General features: G+C 40.6%; 1 protein-coding gene across 4 annotated transcripts in view; it reads left to right on the top strand.

Annotated features, from left to right (window-relative positions):
- Nucleotides 1-21,773, top strand: part of PIP4P2 (phosphatidylinositol-4,5-bisphosphate 4-phosphatase 2) — a 53,235-nt gene that overhangs the window by 2,067 nt on the left and 29,395 nt on the right. The window contains exons 1-3 of one of the 4 annotated variants that reach the window (XM_043601348.1): nucleotides 2,725-3,076; nucleotides 5,973-6,048; nucleotides 18,173-18,321. In XM_043601348.1, coding sequence (XP_043457283.1) covers nucleotides 6,042-6,048; nucleotides 18,173-18,321 — 156 coding nt within the window. In that variant the 5' untranslated portion in view covers nucleotides 2,725-3,076; nucleotides 5,973-6,041. Of the gene's footprint in view, nucleotides 1-2,724; nucleotides 3,077-5,972; nucleotides 6,049-18,172; nucleotides 18,322-21,773 lie in introns of those variants that run through there. The other 3 variants (XM_043601346.1, XM_043601347.1, XM_043601345.1) reach the window with 3 other exon arrangements.

Here is a 21,773-nt window from a genome sequence, read left to right as displayed (position 1 = left end):
GTCACCCCTTGAGGCAAAATGTTTGCAATTTATTAAAAGACAAACTTTGGAGTTAAGCAACTGTCCTATGACAGATTTTCATGCCCTCTATCTTGCATCTTTGTTTTTGTATTTTTAGCCACAGTGACAAAATTATTCCACAAAAATAGTCATACTCATGGACCTGCTTGTAGAATTCTGTATCATTTGCCATGTATTTGTTTAATCTGATAAAACCCCTCACATTACAGAAGAAGTTGCAAAGTCCAGTTCAGCCACTGAGAAAAAGAAGTTTCATTCCAGATAACTTAATAACCGAAGAAATTCAATGTATTAAAGAACGAAATTCAACTGAGTAAATTTGAAAGATCTTATTGGCTTGGGGCGCCTGGGTGGCTCAGTCAGTTAAGCATCCGACTTAGGCTCAGGTCATGATCTCACCGTTGGAGAGTTCCAGTTTGAGCCCTGAGTGGGACTCTGTGCTGACAGTGGGGAGCCTGGATCCTGCTTCAGATTCTGTGTCTCCCTCTCTTTTTCTGCCCCTCCCCTGCTCATACTTTCTCTCTCTCAAAAATAAATAAAGGTTAAAAAAATTGAAGACCTTACTGGCTTTATTTAATGATTCATGACTAGAGCAGCATCCCATCTAGCAGACAGAAGGGAGCTTCCAAAAGCTGTACAAAATGAAAGACTTCTATAGGCGGAAGGGAGTGGGAACAAGGAAATTATACTGCCAAAAAGTGGAATGGTTGTGGGAAGACCAGTTTCCTTTATGGGATGGCAGGGGTCTATCAGGCAGATGACCTCACTTGTGCTGATCAGGTAGTTCCTGATTCACTTTAAGATTCCATTTCTGGAAGAGGTCAAAAGTGTAATTAAGTCTCAGTTTGGTGATATGGAGCTGAGCTTAAGTGACTCCATTTTGAGCCTGTTGTCTTGTTTTTAACAATTGATTTAGCTAAAAGCTGTTTCTGCCTTATGGTAGAATATAATTTTTTTTTCTATACCTGATGGATAAGAAAGATTAGATAATTAGAAACACTAATTTCATGTGGCATAATACCTAGGAAGCAAGAAACATGAGAAGTGAGAACGTTTTATGTGTTGGCATTTTTGTCAGAATATCTTCTCTTAACTAACAAATAAGCATCTTCATATATATTTTGAGTAATACACAAGATCTGATTCTAGAACACCAGTGCTATTTACCCATTCAGTGATTCACTGGGCAGCATGATGTCCTAGAGACTACTCTAGGTCAACAAGACTGACCAAACCCATCCCCTCTTGGAGCCCATGTTGAAGTGGGCAGAAATAATAAATAAACACAATGGCGAATTATTTGTATTGTAGGAAACACTCTGTTGCTAGACCAGATCTTTTCAGTCTTAAAAGTGGTTGACAAGAATTAGAGTTGAACGTTGGGATTCAAAATAGAATAGAATGTACTTTTTGATAACGAACTTTGTTTTATGATACCATTCATAATTATGCACTTTTTAAAAAAATAGTTAAGAGCTGTAACTTGTGATTATTTTCTCTAATCGAATCCTTTGCTGTTTGTGTTACCATCTAAGAACAGGAATGTTAGCTCTCACTCCAAGATGAAGTATTCCATTTTAAGTTGAAAGTTGGTGAAGTGTTTATTTATAGACAGGTTATTGATAATGTAGTGGGAAGCAGTTAGTATTCTGCGTCTGGTTTTAGCGCAGTGAGAATCATGTCTGGTCTGTGTAATAATCCACCTGGGTTTCTAAGTGGAATGCTTCTAGTGGTCTTTTACCATCAGTATCGGATTCCTGCACAGAGGAGAGGAGCACCTCTCCGGTGATTAGAATACTCCATTTGGTACATGTGCCAGCTTTTGTTAAGGCATAGACATTAAAAGCAAAGACAGGTTTAGGCTCATTTGAAAAAAAAGATTGGAAGAAATACCACAAAACTTACATAATTTGACTATATTTAATTGATTTCTTTATACATCTGCTATTTTTATAAGTAGGATATAGCAAGAGAATATGACCTTTATATTTATAGACGAGACTCTGTGAAAAATGGTTTATATTTGGGATTGCCTAATTATCCATGTATTGAATAGGGAATGTGCTTATGTACTTCACTATAATTTTAAAGGAATTGTTATAAGAGACAGTTCATTTACTTAGTTTATTTCTGTCATTCATTCAGCAAATAAATATTTGAGTACTAGCTAAGTTCTGTGATAGGATGGGAAAAACAGATATGGCCCCTCTTCCAGTCTAGTGGAGGATATTGAGACATCAATTACATAGTCATTTGAACAAATTCAAAATGCAGTAGGGATAAGGACAGTGCCTGAAATTTATCCAGTGCAATGAAATTATATAATAAAAAGACTTAACCTGTTTAGGAAGACAGGGAAGGCTTTCCTGAGACTTTATTGAGACTTTGGTCTCCAAGTTGAACGTGGGGAAAGGGGGATTGGAAACACATTCTAGACTAAGAAAACATTCTGTTACAAAAGCCTTCAGGAGGATGGAGTATGATGAGTACAAGGAACTGGAAGAAGGCTGGTGTGGCTAATGTGGAAGCTAACGGGGAATACACTGCAAAATGGGATTGGAGAAGTGGGTATGGTTAATGTTCTCCAAAGACCCTTCTCGCCCTCCAAAGAGCTATGCTTTTTGATATTCAAGTCCTTGGATAGTTCCTCTCCTCCTTGAATCTGGACTGACCGTGTGGTTCAATTTTGATGTATAGGATAAAGTAGAAGAGAACTGAATGACTTCAGAGACAAGGTCACAAGAGGTCTTGCAGCTTTTGCCTTGGTCTCTTATAAAACGTACCCTGAAGAAAGTAACTTGTCTTGTAAGAATTTGAATACACTGAGACTGCCATGCTTTAAGGAACCCCTGACTACACATGTGGGGAGACTACATGGGGAGAGGGATGCTTGACCAGCCCTCAGACATGTGAGTGAAGAAGCCATCTTGGATGCCCAGCCCAGTTGAGCCTTCAGATGACTCCCAACTCAAGCCAAATTCTTATTGTAGCTGTATGATAGATTCTAAATGATTACCATCCAGCTCAAGCTGAACAATCCACAGAATCATGAAAGGTAGTATTAAACTGTTGTTTTAAACCACTAAGTTTTGGGGTGATTTGTTTTGCAGCAACAGACGGCCAGAGCAATTAAGTATTGCTCAGTCCATGCAGGCTATTATTGGTCATGTTGAGAAATTTTGCCTTCAACGAAGGGATGATCTGGTTACATCTTTATTATTATTATTATTATTATTATTATTACATATTTATCATCATCATCATGATTATTTAAATGGAAATACAATTGACACACAACGTTACATTCATTTTAGGTGTAGAACACAGTGACTGGGATGTATGTTATGCTGTGCTCACCACAAGTATAGCTACCGTCTGTCAGTATACAACTCTCTTACAGTACCATTGACTATATTCTCTATGATGTACCTTTTATCCATGGGACTTATTCATTTAATAATTAGAAATCTGTATCTTCCACTCCACGTTCTCCAATTTGCCCAACCTCCAACCCTCCTACCCCCTCCTACCTCCTCCCTCTGACCACCATCAGTGTGTTCTCTGTATTTATGGATCTGTTTTTGCTATTTCTTTGTTTTGTTTTTTAGATTCCATACATATGTGAGGTATTTGTCTTTCTCTGTGTTTTTTTTTTTAAGTTTTTTAAAAAACTGATTGAGAGAGAGATAACTGGGAAGGGGCAGAGAAAGGGGAATAAAGAGAATCCCAAGCCGGCTCCACACTGTTAGCACAGAGCCCTACATGGGGTTCGATCCCATGAACCGTGAGATCATGACCGGAACTGAAATCAAGAGTCAGATGCTTAACTGACCGAACCACCCAGGCACCCCTGTCTTTTTATTTTTAAGTAGGCTCTGCACCCAGTGCAGAGCTCAATGTGGGGCTCAAACTCATACTCACAACCCTGTGATAAAGACTTGAGTTGAGATCAAGAGCTGGACGCTTAACTGACTGAGCTATCCGGGTGCCCCTGTCTTTCTCTGTCGTATTTTACTTAGCATAATACCTTTTTGGTCTATTCATGTTGTCATAAATGGCAGCATCTTGTTCTTTTTTATGGCAGAGTAATATTCCTGTGTGTGTGTGTGTGTGTGTGTGTGTGTGTGTGTGTGTGTGTATGTGTGTGTGTATATACACACATTGAATCTTCTTTATCCATTCCTATGTTGATGGACTCTTAGGTTGCTTCCACATCTTGGCTATCATAAATAATGCTGCAGTATACATAGGGGTGCATATATCTTTTTCAATTAGTGTTTTTGTTTTCTTGGGGTAAATACTCAGTAGTGAAATACTGGATCATATGCCGTTTCTATTTTTAATTTTTTGAGAAGCCTTCATACTGTTTTCTTTCTTCTTTTTTAATTTTTTTTAACGTTTATTTATTTTTGAGACAGAGAGAGACAGAACATGAACAGGGGAGGGTCAGAGAGAGGGAGACACAGAATCTGAAACAGGCTCCAGGCTCTGAGCTGTCAGCACAGAGCCCGATGCGGGGCTTGAACTCACTGACCGCGAGATCATGACCTGAGCCGAAGTCGGCCGCCTAACCGACTGACCCACCCAGGCGCCCCCTTCATACTGTTTTCTACAGTGGACACACCAGTTTGCATTCTCACCAACAGTGTAACAATGAACGTTCCTTTTTTCTCCACATCCTCGCCAACACTGTTGTTTCTTGTGTTATTGATTTTAGCCATTCTGACAGGTGTGAGATGATATCTCATTGTAGTTTTGATTTGCATTTCCCTAATGCCTAGTGATGTTGAGCAGCTTTTCATGGTTCGGTTGGCCATCTGCATGTCTTCTTTGGAGAAATCTCTATTCTATTTTTATTATTTTTAAATCACTCTATTTCTAGAGTAGAAAATGAATGACAGTGGAGCAAGAGTCAATGAGGATCCATGGCTTGAGTGGCCACTGAAATGATTCAGGCAGATCGGTTATGCTGTGATGATAGCTTGGAGTCGGGTGGTGGAGGTGGAGACAAGATGATGTTAAGGAAGTAAATTAAAGACAACTTGATGGTAGATTGGCTGAGAGGGTGAGAAGGAGGTGGCAAGAATATCTCCCAGAGTTCTGGTGTCCACAGCCTGGTGTGATTGCCTACACTGAGAGATCCCCAGAAGAGCATCAGTTTTTGGGAAACACAGGTAATGAGCTTACTTTTAGACATGATACATTTAAGGTGGTTTCAAATATCCAAGAAGAGATGTCAGATAGGCAATTGGATCTACAGGTGTAGAGCTGAGAAATGAAGCCTGGGTTAAAAAACACAAAATTGTGTTATTTGTATATTGGTGACAGCCAAGTACATGGATGTTGATTCAGAACTTCGCGAGGCCCCACCAGTGTGCCATGCAATGTGCTGAGATAGAACATACGTTTGTTAAGATATTGGTTATCATCAGTCCTTGGAACAGCAGAAGGCTTTAGGCCAGAGGCCTCCATCTCTGAGTACCTATAAAAATATTGTCATGTTCTCTGTGTACCAAAATGCACAAAAGTTTGGGAGACTATCTATGAGACCACTTAGGGAGAAAAAAAACAAAGTAAAAAGAAGAGAGAGCCTAGGGTAAAGCTTTGAGATACTCCGACATTCAATGCCTAGTTAGAGGAAGATGAACCTCCGAGAAGACTGATAAGTAGCTTCCAGGCAGGTAGGAGGAAAACCCAAAGACTCTCATATCACAGAATCAAGGAGAAGAGAACACTTCAACAAAGGAGTAGTTGAACATGTCCAAAGCTGCAAGAAAGAACAAATAGATAAGGGCTCAAAATGTCTTTTGAACTTAGTGTCATGGAGGTCATTAGTAACCTCAGTGATAATTGTTTATACGTGTTTATATTCAAGTCCTTTTTAAAGAATTGAAAAATTATTCATTTCCACCTGATCTAATATTCTAATGTACATTTATTTTAATTGTAAGATCCCTTCAAGGTGACTTAACTTCAGGGAAGAGGCCAATTCTTTATTCTGAAACACACGTAGATTTCGTATGAAATGTAAGTAGACATTGTCATTTCCTTTTCGCCTTTGTTTCACTTTTTAAAAACGTGTACATTTGAAATTGCTTGAGGAAATGTTTTCAGTGACTAGAAAATAAATTCACTTCTGGTTCAAGAGATAAGTTATTTACTATGTAACCCCTGCATTCCTCACTTAGAAATTGTATAGTAAGTAAGGTATGTTTTTAGTGGTCCTCTTCTGTCCTCTACCTGCAGAAATCTGAAGTTAGAAATGGTGCCTCAGTTTAAAGTGGGGCAAAGTCTTATTTCACTTAGAACTATGTTCTGTTCCAGCCTAGAGTTTTATTGAGTGTCTGAGTTCAGGCTGCTGTCACAGAATACCATACACTGGGTGGCTGAAACACCACATTTCTTTCTCACAGTTCTGGAGGTTGGGAGGTCCAAATCCAAGTGCCAATAGGTTTAGCATCTGGTGAGAGCTGAGAGTGTCTTCAGGTTGCAGAGTGCTGACTTCTTGTATCCTCCTCACATGATGGAAAGAGTGCACGAGAACTCACTCTCTGCTTCCTTTCGTAACAGCGCTAGCCTCACGCATGAGGGTTTCGCCGTTATGGCCTAATTACCTCCCAAAGGCCCCACCTCCTAATACCATCACACTGGGGGTGAGAGATTCAACACGAATTTTGAGGGGACGTAAACATTCAGTCCAGTGCGCTGAATTAGAGTTCTCGAATATATGTGGGCAGTCTGTTACATTTCTGAACCTCCTCGCATCCTTGGGGAGTTTGGGGTTGGCTGTGGATTGGCAGGAGAAGGTGAGGCAGACCCGGAGACCCGCACCATACGCATGACCCACTGTAAGGTTAGCGGCTGGACCACACACCCCGTGAAGGCCTCCCCGGGGGTGTGCACCGGCTGTGGTATGGAGCAAGTAGGGTCTTGCTGAAGCTGATTTTGTGATAGGCTAAAACTAACGCCACCTATAGGAGGACGATTTCAGACTGGTTCTTGGATCACAAGCTGCTTCGCTGAGGCCACATTCTTATGAAGGGAAAATGGAGCCCAAACGTCGGTGAAGTGTATCTGCTTCCAGTTTTCCAGTATTGCGGCAAGCCCATTTCTTATTACAATCCTTTCCCACCGTTTGGCAGGCATCCGTCTCTGTGATTCTTTTATTCTATTTTATAATGCCCACACTTCCTCCTGGCTCTAGCCAGCATCTTTAGTACACTAATCAAGACGTGTTTCATTCAGTCAGTCATCCTTTCAAATATTTGAGTGCCTATTGTACTGTTCCAGATGCCTGGGAGCTTATGTTCCAGTGAGAGATACATACAGTGAGCACTATAATTTCAGAGAGTGAAGAAAATAAAGCAGGGTATGAGGATGGAGAGTTAACTGCATGGGGAGTGTCTCTGATTGCTTCAGGAAAGATACCTCAGACATGACAGTTGCTCAGAGACCTGAAAAATTAGTTGAAATCAACCATTGGAAGACAGGGGAGAAGTGTACAAGTTGAAACATGCTGTTTGAAAACAAGGAGGGCGGTGGGTTACAGCGTGGTGTCTAAGGGGAAGTGTGGCGGAAGGGATTAGGGGACTGGACCAGGGAAGACAAGGAGGGTTTGTAGGTCACCGTCAGAGATATGGTTGCATTCCGAGGGTAATGGCAAACCGTGGAGGGGTTGGAGCAAAGGAGAAACGTGAAATGCTTTACTTTTTAAGAAAATCGGGGCATCTGAGTGGCTGTCAGTTGAGCATCCGACTTTGGCTCAGGTCATGATCTTGTATTTCATGAGGTCAAGCCCCACGTCAGGCTTGCTGCTGTCAGCACGGAGCCCGCTTTGGATCCTCTGTCCCTATCTATCTCTGCCTCTCCCCCACTCACACTCTGTGTCAAAAATAAACATCAAAAAAGAAAGAGAATCATCGTGGTTGGGATGTGGGGAGTGGATTACTGGGGGGAAAATAAGAAGACACTGAATAAGACATGGCACTAATCAGGAGGCTGTTCATGTGGGCTAGGTAAGAGGTCTGAACCAGGGTGGAGGTGACGGAAGGAAGCAGTGAGACGTGGTTGGATTCAGGGCATATTTAAGCATAGAACAGCAGGACTTGCCAACGGACTGAGTCAGTGGAAGGAAAGGAATCACAAATCTCCAAAAATGACCCAAGCAACTAGGAAACTCTTTTATCTAAGGTAGACAAACAGGAGAAGAAGTTGTGTATGTGGGGGCAGGGGGAAGGACAGTGGGAATCCATATTCTGTTTTGTTTTATTTTATTTTATATTTTAAAAATGTTTATTTTGAGAGAGAGAGAGAGCAAGTTTACACACACAAGTGGGGGAGGGGCAGAGAGAGAGAGAGGAAGAGAGAATCCAAAGCAGGCTCCAAGCTTTCAGCGCAGAGCCCTATGGCAGAACCCAAGGCAGGGCTCGATTCTGTGACCATGAGATCGTGACCTGGGCCAAAATCAAGAATCTGATGCTCCACTGACTGAGCCCCCTGGGTGCCCCTCAATACTCTGTTTTAGAAGCATTGAGTTTGAAATACCTTCACTCCTCACTCAGTTGGGGGTGTCAAGTAGGCAGTGGATGAGCAAGTTTGGGATATGAGGACACATCAGGGCTAGAGAGTAAATTTCATTCAGCGATTATTTATCATCTGTATGATAACACATCACTGTGGTGAGAGGTGATGCTGTGAATTTCCCATTCATTTCCAAGGACTTTGCATATGGTTTTCAGGAATGTCAAATGTTTAGGGTATAACATTGTTAAAATCTTGAAAGATTGGCAGATGGATACAGATGTTAGCCAGACGAATACAGATGTTAGAGAGGCGAGTTAGCCAGATGGATGTTCATTAACTATCTTTGAGGGCAATAAGCAACTATCTGGGAAGTGATCCAAATGGGGAAAAGCAGACAACATTGGATATAGTTTTGTGCTCAGCTGTTTTGTGTTTCAATTTTGTAAGGATGAGGAGATGTTGTATACACTGGGAGGGATATCCCTCTAATAGCTCTTAAGAGGGAATACATTCTTCCTGTTGTTTTCTGTTCTTTTGAGAGGACTTCTCTACTTTTGGGGGTGGGGGGAATGTATTGGCGTTTGTGTTGCTTTGGCACTTTTCCAGATTCTTTCCTTTTCCCGATTGCTGTTGTAAAGTGAATTTTTTTTTTTTTTTTTCCGTAAGACTAAAAACAATGTGACAAAGGAATGGAAAGCATGGCTTCTCTTCCTGGCCTTCATGTCAGTTTCTCAAGCACTGGATATCTAAATCCCTTTATAATGTCAGAGATGATCTCACTACCAGGTATGGTTTAGCCTGTGGGACTTGATGCTTGAGTTCTTTCTGCCAGTGGCTAGCTGCTGACCTGAGAATAGTTATTTGACATCTCTGTGCCTCAGTTTCCTAAATGAGAAGGCGTGGTTTAGTGTATTTCCTTTTGCTTTTCTATTCTATGACACAGTTGTTCTTGGTAAGCAATCTGGATACACCTACGAGAATAGATCTATAACTTTGAAATATAGGTGGTTATCTTATCTCACTCTTTCACTTCCAATGTCCCTCTTTCACTTAAGTTCCTACTCTATTACTCTCTGAAAATTGGAAAGATATTATATTAAAGAGTATTACATAGCTCTTTTAAGCATTGGAAGTCCAACTAACGTGCAATATATTATTCTGTAGAAAGTATTTGTATGTGCCACATGACGGTTAGGGCATTCTATCAAAGCATCTATTTCTAAAGGTAATGGCAAAATCCTTCTTCTTCCAAGTTGAAATATTTAAGCTTGGTAGATTCATAATAGGGATTTTAAAACAGTGTATAAGAAAGTTTCTAATTGTTCAACATTTGAACATGTGGTTTCTACAGAGGGAGAATTTGGGGGAAGGTATGTTATAAGATGAAATCTTATAGTGTTAGAGATTAAAGTGCTAAGATTCACAGTCCAAAAGAAAAGAAACACAGGGTGAGAATAGTGAGTAGATTTAAGGTGAGAAGACTTTCATAAACACCCGAGTTGTTATTACTCTTAGGCCATAGGATGTTTCCCTAAAAAACACTGATATCTACTGAGCTGTATGAATTCTACCAATTAATACAAAACTATTTCAGAAATTTCTAAGAAAACCATTTTCAGATTTACAGAATTCAGGGATCCTGTTCTGTTGGTTCTCTGTACAGAATACTTTGCTATGCTCAACGAAAGGGTGTTTGTGTTTGCTACCAGTCCTAAATGAAGATGTAGGTTATTACTAAAACTATTAGACATGCCTGAATACAAGATGACCTAAGTGGAAGCCATACGGTCTTTTATGACCTAGTCTCAGAAGTCAAATATAGTGTCACTTTCTGCCATGCTGTATTGGTAAGAGCAGTTAGAAGCCACCTGGATTTAAGATGAAGAAACATAGACTTCACCTCTCAACGGGAGGAGTGTCCAAAAGTTGTAGGCATGTTGTAAAGCCACCACAGAAACAAGCATGGGATAGGCACGGACTGGAAGACCATGCAGCTAGGAAAGAAATGAGGAAACTCTCCATTCCATTATGGGAAGATTGCTGTGATATACAGTGGCTATACCCTCTATTGGCTATAATGAGGAACTTTCTCTCCTGGATTAACTTCTGGCTTTTGTTAGCAATCTCTGTATTTTGAAATGAAATTTAGTTAACCCATGAGTAAAGATATCTGAACACTAGAATTTAAGGGACTTACTCACTAAATATCTTTATACACTTAGTGTATGCTTAAAAAATAAGTACTGGTTTTAGGAGGTTCATCTCACTCCAAATATGTGTCTGATTTTTTGCGTAGATTTACGGAGAATGAATCAGGTCAGGAAACAAATCGCATTTTTTGAAATACAAGTCAGCACAGACACTGTAGTTGATCAAGTGGAGGAAGCAAATGTGGCTTATTCACTGTCAATACTTGAAGAGAGCACTAGTACCACAGATGAGAGGCATTAATAGAATGAGGCAGGAATATTGCCTTAAGAGAAACAGAGAAATCAGGGCAAAAAGCTTTTGTCGTCCAGGAATTGGTCATTGGCAGGTCACTGGGCACTTCTTGCCAGCACCTCCAGTTAGGAGGCAGTGTTCTGATACAGCCCGAACGCCTGAGACCACGGAGGGAGAGGAAAACGGCAGATTAATAGCTCGTAGTGGAATTCAGTACACATCATCAGCTGTTGTAGAAGAAGGCCTGGTTTGTCGTTGCCTGGGGCCTGCCGTGGGCACCACATAAACTCTTACAAGCAATGCTGGAGGCATTAGGATGCAGATTGATCTTGGTTCCAAGCTGATATTACAATCACACTCAATAACGTGTGGCTGTTCTAGAGCTGCTGCGGAGGGAGGGGTTAATGGTAACAGGATAGAGAAAGGTTGCAGTATTGGAGGAAAGCCAAATTGTGCTAGAGTGAGTCCACTGCTACCCTCCTCTCCCCTCTGCCCACGCTGCACCCCTGACCCTCGCTCTGCCTTAGTCAGATTTAGATGCCTTCTTCTGTGCTCGAGAAGCCCCCGCGCACATCCTTATCAGAGCGCTTACCGCACCAAGTTGTACTTCAGTTTCACTGCCTGTTTCCGTGTTAAGAACGTGAGCTCTTTGACCTCTGGAACCTGTCTCATTCCCCATGGTGTCCCTGACGGGCATCTAGCACTGTGCCTGGTACATAATGGATGCTTGTGACCCACTGAATGCTCACTAACTCCTGGGAACCCACTGTAGAGTGCCTGACTGGCTGCTACTTTTCTCCTGGGTATTGCTGAAGGCCTCTTGACTTTGTCTGGCATCACAACTTATAGCGGGGCTTCCTATCACACGTCCGCAGTCACAACACTAGGATTTCCCCGGAGGAGCAGTTCGACTTAGAAAATAAGCAAACTGATGTAGTAGGTGTGGGCATGCACATTTCTTATGATAAATTCACCCCAACTTCCTAGCTCCCTAAGCTTTTGATTCTTTTCCTGCACCATGCTAGGGATGTTCTGACACCACAGTGCCATGAAAGGTAAGGCCAAGTCTCACCAACAGACAAGTAAACTGATAGAGAGCTACTTGCAGCCTTAAAACAAACATGGAACCCAGAACATCTGACGAGCACACCCATATGATTAAATTTGGCTCAGCTCAGTGTTATATTCCATCCTCTTTGGTTTAACACCCTTAGGATTTCCCCCCACACATATTCTCCAAGTTTCTGGCAGTATATATTTTCAAAACCTTGCAAGTCTCTTGATGTATAGGCTGCTTCTTCCTGAGTCACGCTTTCTACTTGTACCTCCTGGAACATGTTGAGATCTGAGCTTCGTTACGTGTCTTGAGACAACAACAGATGAGAATGCATCTTCAGGAGAATGACTGTCCACTTGTGATGCAACTACTTCAGGGGAGGTTGGGGCAGTGTTCCTGTCAAGGAAGGCTCATCTCTTCAGACTCGGAGGAAGAGTTGCTTTCCACTCACCAGGGAGGCTCACAGTAACTCAGGGATTCATATTCTCAGCTCTGTTTGGCGACAACCAGATGGCCCATTCCGTGTTTCCGAGGTCCACTCCTTTGCAGTCAATGCCCCAGCTTTCACGTGACAGCTTGGTAAGGCTGTGAATTCATGTGGTGTTCTAATTTTGCAGTCTACACAATTAAATTTGTGTTTGATTTCCAGCAGTATAAGCCCTGTGACAATTAGAAACAGGTGATACTTTCAGGGCTACGATAGAAGTGCTCCGACCATGACTTGAGCTGAGAGTTTCAAGACCTGAGCTGCTCGTTTTCTTTCTGTAAAGGCTCCCAATGTATTCAGGGGAATCCATCCCACATCACAATCCATATAGTAGTTGTTACGGCCATAATGGTCAACTGAAGGAGCCACAAACATCACAGTCATCTTCAGGGGATAATCTGATTCATCAGGATGCCACTGCAAGCCACCAATTAGTATCATACCGTGTCCCACTGGTAGAGGAGCTCAACACTGCTTTTGAGCCCAAGGCAGGACCAAACCATTTCTTCAATCCCATTTTTGAGGGTCAGTTTCCTGGGATTATTCTTGGCATGAGTAGCTGAAGAGAGACACCACAGAAAAGAATATAATTAGGTATGGATTTTTAATTGTTAATTAGGTATGAAGTTGTGAAAATACTATTCCGAGGTGTCAAGTAGGCATCGAACGCGGGAAATACCTACCACAGAGTCTAGGGCTGAGAGAACAGAGGGAAGGGATTGGAATTAGTAAAATGTAATAATTTAGAGGCGGGGTCCTGCAGAAATGAAACAGGACTTCTCAGAGACATGGGCCAGCTGGAGCTGATGCCTCTGAGCTCTGGAGAAAGACTTCATGCCCCCAAGGAAAAGGCTGCAAGTCCCTTCTTCCTCCAACCATCCAGGCTTCCTTTATCGCCTCCTGTTTACAGAATACAGCCTGCAGCCAGCTGGCAAAACCACGCTGTGGTTTGCAGAGTTCCAGCGCCAGCATGACAAAGCAGAGAAGGGGAGATTTGGAGCAAAGAGTCAGTAACCTAATAAGTAGCACATTTACCTTCCATTCTGACTTCAGCCAAATGGATCCATGGCTCTGCAAGAACCCAAGAGTCTCCCGGAATAGTTTTATTCCTTTGGTTTCACAGAGGGGAGGAACACAAGCTGGTCTTCCCTTTCTGGGTGCTGAACTGGACTGGAGAGATTTTACCCGAGAAGCAGAGATAACCCATACCAGCCAGGCTCACGCCCTCCCTGATGCATATTCTTCCCAAAGATCCTAAGGAGGGGAAAAAACCAGCCAGGCTTGATCCTTTATATTTTTCTTGCTCATCCGGTGGGTTTACAGAATAATAATGGTTCCTTTGGAGTGTTTCAGGAAGACCATCACATGTGCCTTGTGATCCATATTCTTTGATATCGTCTCTCTTAAGAGTCTCCGTTTTTCTATGAAGTTTTTATTATATGAATGGATTCTTTTTCATACTCTGTCCTATTTTTTTTTATTTTCCCTGTCTTCCCTCTCCTTCTCTACTTCCTCTTTAGCTCAGATCTGATTCTTGTCTAGGTGTTTCTATGGAATCCTCAGTAGTTCTTACGTTTTCTGCGTGTATGAAATGATTGAGCGAAAGAGACAACTGTTACCTTGGAGAAACCTCTGGGAGAGAAGTCCGCTCCTGACTTTTCTAAAGGCTGTATAAAAATCCATTCAAAAGTTAGAATCTCTAGGCTGCAGTTTTCTCTCCCATGAGATGAAGAAATTAGACAGTGTAATTCCTAATATCGCTTGATTTTCTAACATGGTACAACTCTGGAACTTTGAGAGAGTTTTCAGGATTGGGGACTACTGGTCTAACAAATACTGCTCACATGGAAGGGGAAAAAAAAGATTTTTCACTTAGGCAAACCCCATAGAGAAAATGACCGTTGTTTAAGTAGCAAGACTCTTCTGGGTGCCTGGGTGGCTTAGTTGGTTGAGTGTCTGACTTCGGCTTAGGTCATGATCTCCCGGTTCGTGGGTTCGAGCCCCACATCGGACTCTGTGCTGACAGCTCAAAGCCTGGAGGCACTTCGAATTCTGTCTCCCTCTCTCTCTCTCTGCTCTTCCCCTGCTTGTGTTCTCTCTCTCTCTCTCAAAAATAAATAAACTTAACAGCAAATAAGTAAAAAGACTCTTCCACAATGAAGACTTTTTGTGACTCTCAATATCTAATGATCCTGAGTTCTGAGATTACAGTGGACTTTTTATCCAGGGCAGAAATTTGAAATAGGTATGATAGTTGTCATCTGTTGACTTTTAAAGTGAAAAGAGGACAATCTACATTGCCAATTACTGCGGGTTACTAACTGTGGAATTTATCTCTGGAGTTAAAAGTCCCTTGGGGCGCCTGGGTGGCTCAGTCGGTTAAGTGTCCAACTTTGGCTCAGGTCATGATCTCATAGTTTGTGAGTTAGAGCCCCGCGTCGGGCTCTGTGGTAACAGCTCAGAGCCTGGAGCCTGCTTCTGATTCTGTGTCTCCCTCTCTCTGTGCCCCTCTCCGACTCATGCTCTGTCTCTCTCTGTCACGGAAATAAATAAACATTAAAAAAAAAAAAAGTCCCTTACAAAAAGAGATGGAGTTGGAGGTGAAGGTTTTCTTGGGGCCAAAGTACAAGACATATCTCTATGTCAGCTTAGGGCTGAGGTCAGGGACAGAAGATTGAGACAATAAGCCTGGAAGCACTGTTTTGTGGAGCAATTAGGCTGCAGCATCTGTCGTTCTATTGATCTCTTGGATTGATTCCATCTAGCCGGTGGGCCAGGCCAATGGCCCCTGACTATCTCACCTCCGTCAGTATATGATTTGGAGGGTATTCTGTGTAGAAGAGACCCTTTTTTTAGTGAAGCTTATTCATGTGTTAGCACCCCAGGTCCTCTTCAAGGAGAGCAGCAGTAATATACTTAGTGTTGTTTTCCCAAGAGAAATAGATGTGTTTCATAAATTTCAGTGATTCACTCGTCCATCCATCCATCCATCCATCCGCACAGTGAATATTCGGTGAGCATCTATCCTAGACCAGGCACTGTGCAGGTGCTGGTGAATCAGTCCCGGACAAGCCAGGTATGCCTCTGTCCTCATGGAGCTTAAAGCCTCTCCCATCTTAAATTTCTGATCCTCACTTGTTCTTCTTTTCCTCTCCTTCTACTTCTCAAGCCTCTAAAAGATTCAAGCATATTTTTTGTCATAATTGGAAGCTTTCTTTTCTCAACAGGTTAAAAATTACGTAGTACAAATCTTAGCGAAAACAGTCACAGGGGTTTGTTGACCGTGATGTACTTTAAATGCTTTTTCTAAGGTCCCCTATTGGGATTTTTAGATTCCTTTGAGCGAAGCCTTTGCCCTATTGGAGTAGGTGGGCTTTGCTGGCCTTTTATGTGCACTGCAGTGTGCAGCTGCCTCCCTCACCCTCAGTACACTTGTTTCCTCTGTGAAATTTTCTTGTCTTTGAATTTCTTTTCTGTCATACTGCATAAGATGGAGACCGGAAATCATGGGAGAACTGCTTCATGTGACTTTATAACTCAAGAAAAAGGCAAGAGAGGAAATTGCTTTTAATAATAATGCTAATAATTATGAAGAACAATATTTATTATTAAGCACCAGGCAGTTTGTCTAGCATTTCTAGTGAGGTATGTATTCAGTTTCCCAGAACAATATCTTCTTTATTGAAAGCTGATAAAAGAATCTGCAAATTCCAAGGGCTGCGACGTGTATATTTGACTCATTGTTCCTTTAACCCATTTTTTTCTTGATTAATACCTTACAAGTCACTCTGGATCAACCTCAAATTCTTTCAAAGATTTAAAGCTATTTTTATAATGTAAGACATCTATAGCTTCTTTTCAAGTTCAGTATTTGGCGGTGTTCTGGCATAAGCCTCCCAGAAACGTATTGTCATTTCAAAGTGGCCCTTTTCAGAGCCTTGGGTGCTGCAGAAATTCAGCTTATTATGAATCCTTTAAATGAATAACACTTATTGCTAGTCATTTGCTAGTTAAAAAACATCTATATGATAAACCTCAAGGGTGCCAGGTGGTGATATGTGGATTTTAAACATACCATAGTGTGCTATGCTTTAAAAATACCACAGAGTTCAGAATCTAATTCAGTGGGTAGAAATCTCTACTTCAAAAATGGCTCTTTTCATGATTAGCTTTTGCGATTGTATTTTATAGTATCACAGAAGCCTCTTGAAATATCAGATCTCTTTAGTGGGGCTTCAAACATGAATCGTGTGTTGAGGTGTAGGCCTTTCTAGATGTCCTAAGATACTACCTTTCCTTAAAAGGGCCTCCTATGCCTATAATTGAGGCAGCTACAGAGTGGGGTTAGGCAGTCCCTTTAGAAATCTCATTCCAGAGTAGTATATCTATATTCTTTTTCTTAAATTTCTACAACAAATATATACTTCTGGTAGATGAGCATAGTTCTGAAATTGGGCCGCTACCCTTTACCCAATCAGGCAATCTTAGGACTCTTAAACTGTGTGTGTGTGTGTGTGTGTGTGTGTGTGTGTGTGTGTGTGTGTGGTATGTGTGTGTGCACGTATTCTGGGAATTTTCAAACACACACAAAAGTAGATAGACCAAAATGATCTTCTATGTTACTATATTTTTACTCATTATCAACATTTTGCTAATCTTGTTTCATCTATTAACCCATTTTTTTCTTAGGGCATTTAAACTAAGTTCCAGATGTATTTTTTACCCATAAATACGTAAGCGCATTTCCTAGATTTTTTTTTTATTTAAAACAATTTTTTTTAATGTTTATATATTTTTGAGAGAGAGGCAGAGCGTGAGCAGATGAGGGGCAGAGAGAGAGGGAGACACAGAATCTGAAACAGGCTCCGGGCTCTGGACTGTTAGCACAGAGCCTGACGCAGGGCTTGAACCCATGAACCAACCGTGAGATCATGACCTGAGCCGAAGTCGGACACTTAACTGACTGAGCCACCCAGGCGCCCCGTTTTTAACGTTAAAAATTTGAGATAAAAAAATGTTAAGTGTATTTTTATTTTTGTTTTGTGTCTGAAATTAGCATTGTTCCATTCCAACTGGCTTTGTTCCATGTTGATAAGTTCAGTTTTCCTAGGTTCACTTTTGTGTCTCCTTAAACTGCCACCAAAACTATTTTGTTCTTGTCACAGCCAGCAGTTGTATAGTGGTCCCTTTATAAACACTGCATGGCAACTGCATAGTTTATGTGTATGCATAAGTGATTTTAAACCTTTCTCTCATTGACTATTTCTCTTTCTTGGGAATCAGATCATTAGTTGTAAGATTCTTACTTTAGGCATGAATCATCCCTTTCCTATTACAAGCTCTGTGACTTATGAGGGAACAGAGTGGGTATGTTGAGTATAGGTTAGTAAAAGAAAACTGGATCGTTTGGATAGACCAAGGCAAGCATGATTTGGATTTTATTGGAGTTAAGAATTCTTCCCCTTCACAATGTAGGCCCATGTGTGTTTGCACTCAGAAACCAGGATAAGGTGGCTAGCTTTAAAAACATAAATACAAGAGTAAGGACATTTTTGATAGTTTCTGCTTTACTTCTATTGCTTATATGCTCAAACCCTTCATAATACCATTGGCCCTGATTCAGTGACTGATGCTCTTTCCAGCGGAACTACCCCCTCCATATACAGCCATCGCCAGTCCTGATGCCACTGGTATTCCAGTAATTAACTGCCGCGTGTGCCAGTCTCTCATCAACTTGGATGGCAAGCTTCACCAGCATGTGGTTAAGTGCACAGTTTGCAATGAAGCTACGGTAAGTGGGGGTTTCCATTAATAAAGCATAAATTATTGTCTGACATCTTCTGTCTAAAGGAAGTACTCCACTAATGTTACTTAAAGGTAGACGTGCACTGGATAGAGATACAACCATATTTTCTCATCCTTTCTTTCTTCTCTCTACTCCTCTTTTATCATACAAGGATGTGCCCAGGCATTTAAGGTTAATTCCATTATGAAAATTTCATGGTGAATTTAAGCATAATGCCATCTGGCTCTTTACTTTCTAACATGAGACTGACCCTCTACAGATGTTTACAATTGTCCTCAGTGTCTATCCACGTCACAACTAAATCCATTTTGATTTTCACAAAAATGAGATATGTATATATATATATATATATATATATATATATATACACACATACATACATATACATACATACACCAAGGTTCACTTCACATGTGGACTTTGTACTTACTATGTGGAAAATTATTTAAATTTGCTCTATGTCTATAGGATGTTTGTATGGTTTTTCTGGGTTTAAGATTATGCATGTAGTATCAATATCTGTGCCAAAGTGTTTATAAATAGCTTGATATTTTATTCTACTTGCTTGATAGTAATTTAGTGAAACGTTCAAAAAACTTGAAGGGTATATTGTTTTTTTTTTTAAATGAAACTTGAGAAAGGCAACTAAATTTTAAGTACAATTTTGAAACTTTCAAGTAATGAACTGACAAAGTGTATACTGGTTAGATTAAATAGATTCCTACTTTCATGGTTAGGCTTTATTTTTAAAATTTCAATCTTTGTTGGGATGAGCCCTGGGTGTTGTATGGAATCCAATTTGACAATAAGTTATACTAAAAAATAAAATTTCAATCTCTCTCAAAGTTTGCAATTAAATATTAATTTAATTGTTGGTACTTGCATATTTTTCCTTTTTAGAAAAGTCTGAAAAAAAGTCAGCCAGAGATTACCATGTCTCTGTAAACCATAAAACATGCACACTGGGCATTATGTGTTTTATAGAAAAGTCATAAAATAAAACCTTAAGGCTTGAAGCAATATGTTTCATTGTAAATATATATTTTCATAAGGGACATCATTTGGGGATAAACTTTATTGTGTAAATAGAGGTGATACCTACAAAACCTTCTATTTCCTTTTTAAGTTAAACACCCACTAGCAAACAGCATCAGCCTCATTCGTGCTGCTTTTAGAGTTAGCAACCAAATTAAGAGTTGTCAGGCATTGATGGCAATTAAAAAAAATACCAGTACCTTAAAGGTTTCTTTGGATTCGATGTTCCTGTTGATTTTTTTCTCCTATGCCACCACTGACACAAACTTTTGTTTTTTAATGAGTAGAAAAAAAAGTTTTAGAGCTTTATATTTACCCTTGGAAGTAAACAGAGCAGACTATGGGTTTCGTCAACAGCCTCAGTCTGGCTACTTAGAAGTGAGGAGTTCATGATACCAGAACAGTAGGATTTGGGTACAAATAAACTACTTCTGGACATAAGGAAAATCGTGCTGACATTTTTGTATCATTATTGCTCCTGTTAAGTGATGTAAATAATTGTCAGTATCCTGGAGAAAATGAGTAGTATCTAATTAGATTGCCTTGTGTGGAGTCAGTCATACTACAGGGGAGGAAAAGAAGGGGAAAATGTGTGTGAAGAGTGCTTTAAGAGATGACTTCCCAATGTTGGCAATGTAACTTGATCTTAAATTTATGAATGAAGAGGTATTAGGCAGCCAGCAGCTTCTCTGGAGAAATTCTAGGTTAAAAAGAACAGACAAACGGACCAGAGTCCAACAGAGCCACTCCTTCTATTCACTGTCACTATCCCCTGCTCAGTTTCACTGTGGTTCATTCTCCTCATGTCATCTAAAACAGGGTATCAGTGTGTCTGTTCTCCTGGGCAGCCACCTCTGATGGGAACCTGATATTCCTGAGGAGATTCAAAAAATGAAACAACAAAACAAAACCAGGCTAACATAAGTCCTTCTTTCGGTAGCTAGAATTGGGAAAGGAAGTAGAAAGTGGGAGGAGAGAAAATATGGACAAATTTTAACAAGACTTAGAGAATACAGAATTTAAAGCTAAGGGAGAAGCAATTTCTAGGGCAAGGTAATGGAAAAGTTGAGAAGTCCTGGAGGAAGAGCGGAACTAATTGGCTGAGTGATTGATTAAGGAGTCTGAGATCTGGAGGCTGACGGACTAGAGGGACTGGGGTTTGAATCCTAGCTCTGCCACTTGAGAGCTATCTATCCTTGGGATTTATCTTTTCCACACTGTGGTTTCCTCATGTAGACTGGTAAAATAATAATACCTACCTAATAGGGTTGCTCTTGGGATTACAGGGGCAAAGTGCCCAGCACTGCATCTGGCACATACAAGTTCATTTTGCTAAGTAAGAATTCTAAAACTTATGCATCAGGACAGTGTCACCCCCGTGTCCCAGCAGATCAGACATGACAAGCCATGAGCTGGCACTAAGGACTAGTGCTTAAAATTGTCTAATTCAGTTGCCTTGTTTTGTAAATGAGGGAACTGGGGTCTACAGGTAAGGTGGGAATAAAATATAAAAAAAGCTGGTAGGGACCTTTGGGTGGCTCAGTCAGTTAAGTGGCCAACTTCAGCTCAGGTCATGATCTTGCGGTCCTTGAGTTCGAGCCCTGCATTGGGTTCTGGGCTGTCGTGACAGCTCAGAGCCTGGAACCTGCTTCAGATCTCCCTCTCTCTGTATCTCCCCTTCTCTCTGCTCCTCCTTTGTTCATGCTCTATCTCTCGCTCTCAAAAAATAAACATTAAAAAAATTTTAAGAAAAACTTGTCATTTGCCAAGTACACGTTTATTTAATGGTAGAATTTGGATGTATAGATAAATTAACCCAAGTTCTGGTTTTCTTGATATTTAAATTTTTTTAATGTTTATTTATTATTGAGAAACAGAGAGAGACAGAATATGAGCATGGGGAGGGGCAGAGACAAGGGGAGACACAGAATCGGAAGCAGGCTCCAGGTTCTGAGCTGTCAGCGCAGAGCCTGACGTGGCGCTCGAACTCACAAACCATGAGATTATGACCTGAGCTGAATTTGGATGCTTAACTGACTGAACCACCCAGGCACCCCTGGTTTTCTTGATATTTTAGATTGAATAGTAACACATTCTGGATGTTTACAACTTTGGGATATTCAGATTTTCAGATTTTATCTGTAATATAGCTTAATAAATTATTGATGACTTATTGTTAATTTTTATATATTTCTAACAAGGTTATTTCCTTAAATTTTTAAATCTTTTTTTGAAATATGTCACAGATTTGAAATTATGTTACAAAAATAATAGTACATATTATGTACAGAGAATTTCCACACATTCTGTACCCACATTCCCCAAATGTGTTAATATTTTGTCACATTCACTTTCTCTCTTTAAATAAATAAATAATCTTTTCTTTCTTTCTTTCTTTCTTT

This window comes from Prionailurus bengalensis, chromosome F2, assembly GCF_016509475.1.
Source record: "Prionailurus bengalensis isolate Pbe53 chromosome F2, Fcat_Pben_1.1_paternal_pri, whole genome shotgun sequence".
Lineage (NCBI taxonomy): Eukaryota > Metazoa > Chordata > Mammalia > Carnivora > Felidae > Prionailurus > Prionailurus bengalensis.
The sequence above is the reverse complement of the archived record's forward strand: the minus strand, read 5'-3'. Positions and strand labels throughout refer to the sequence as shown.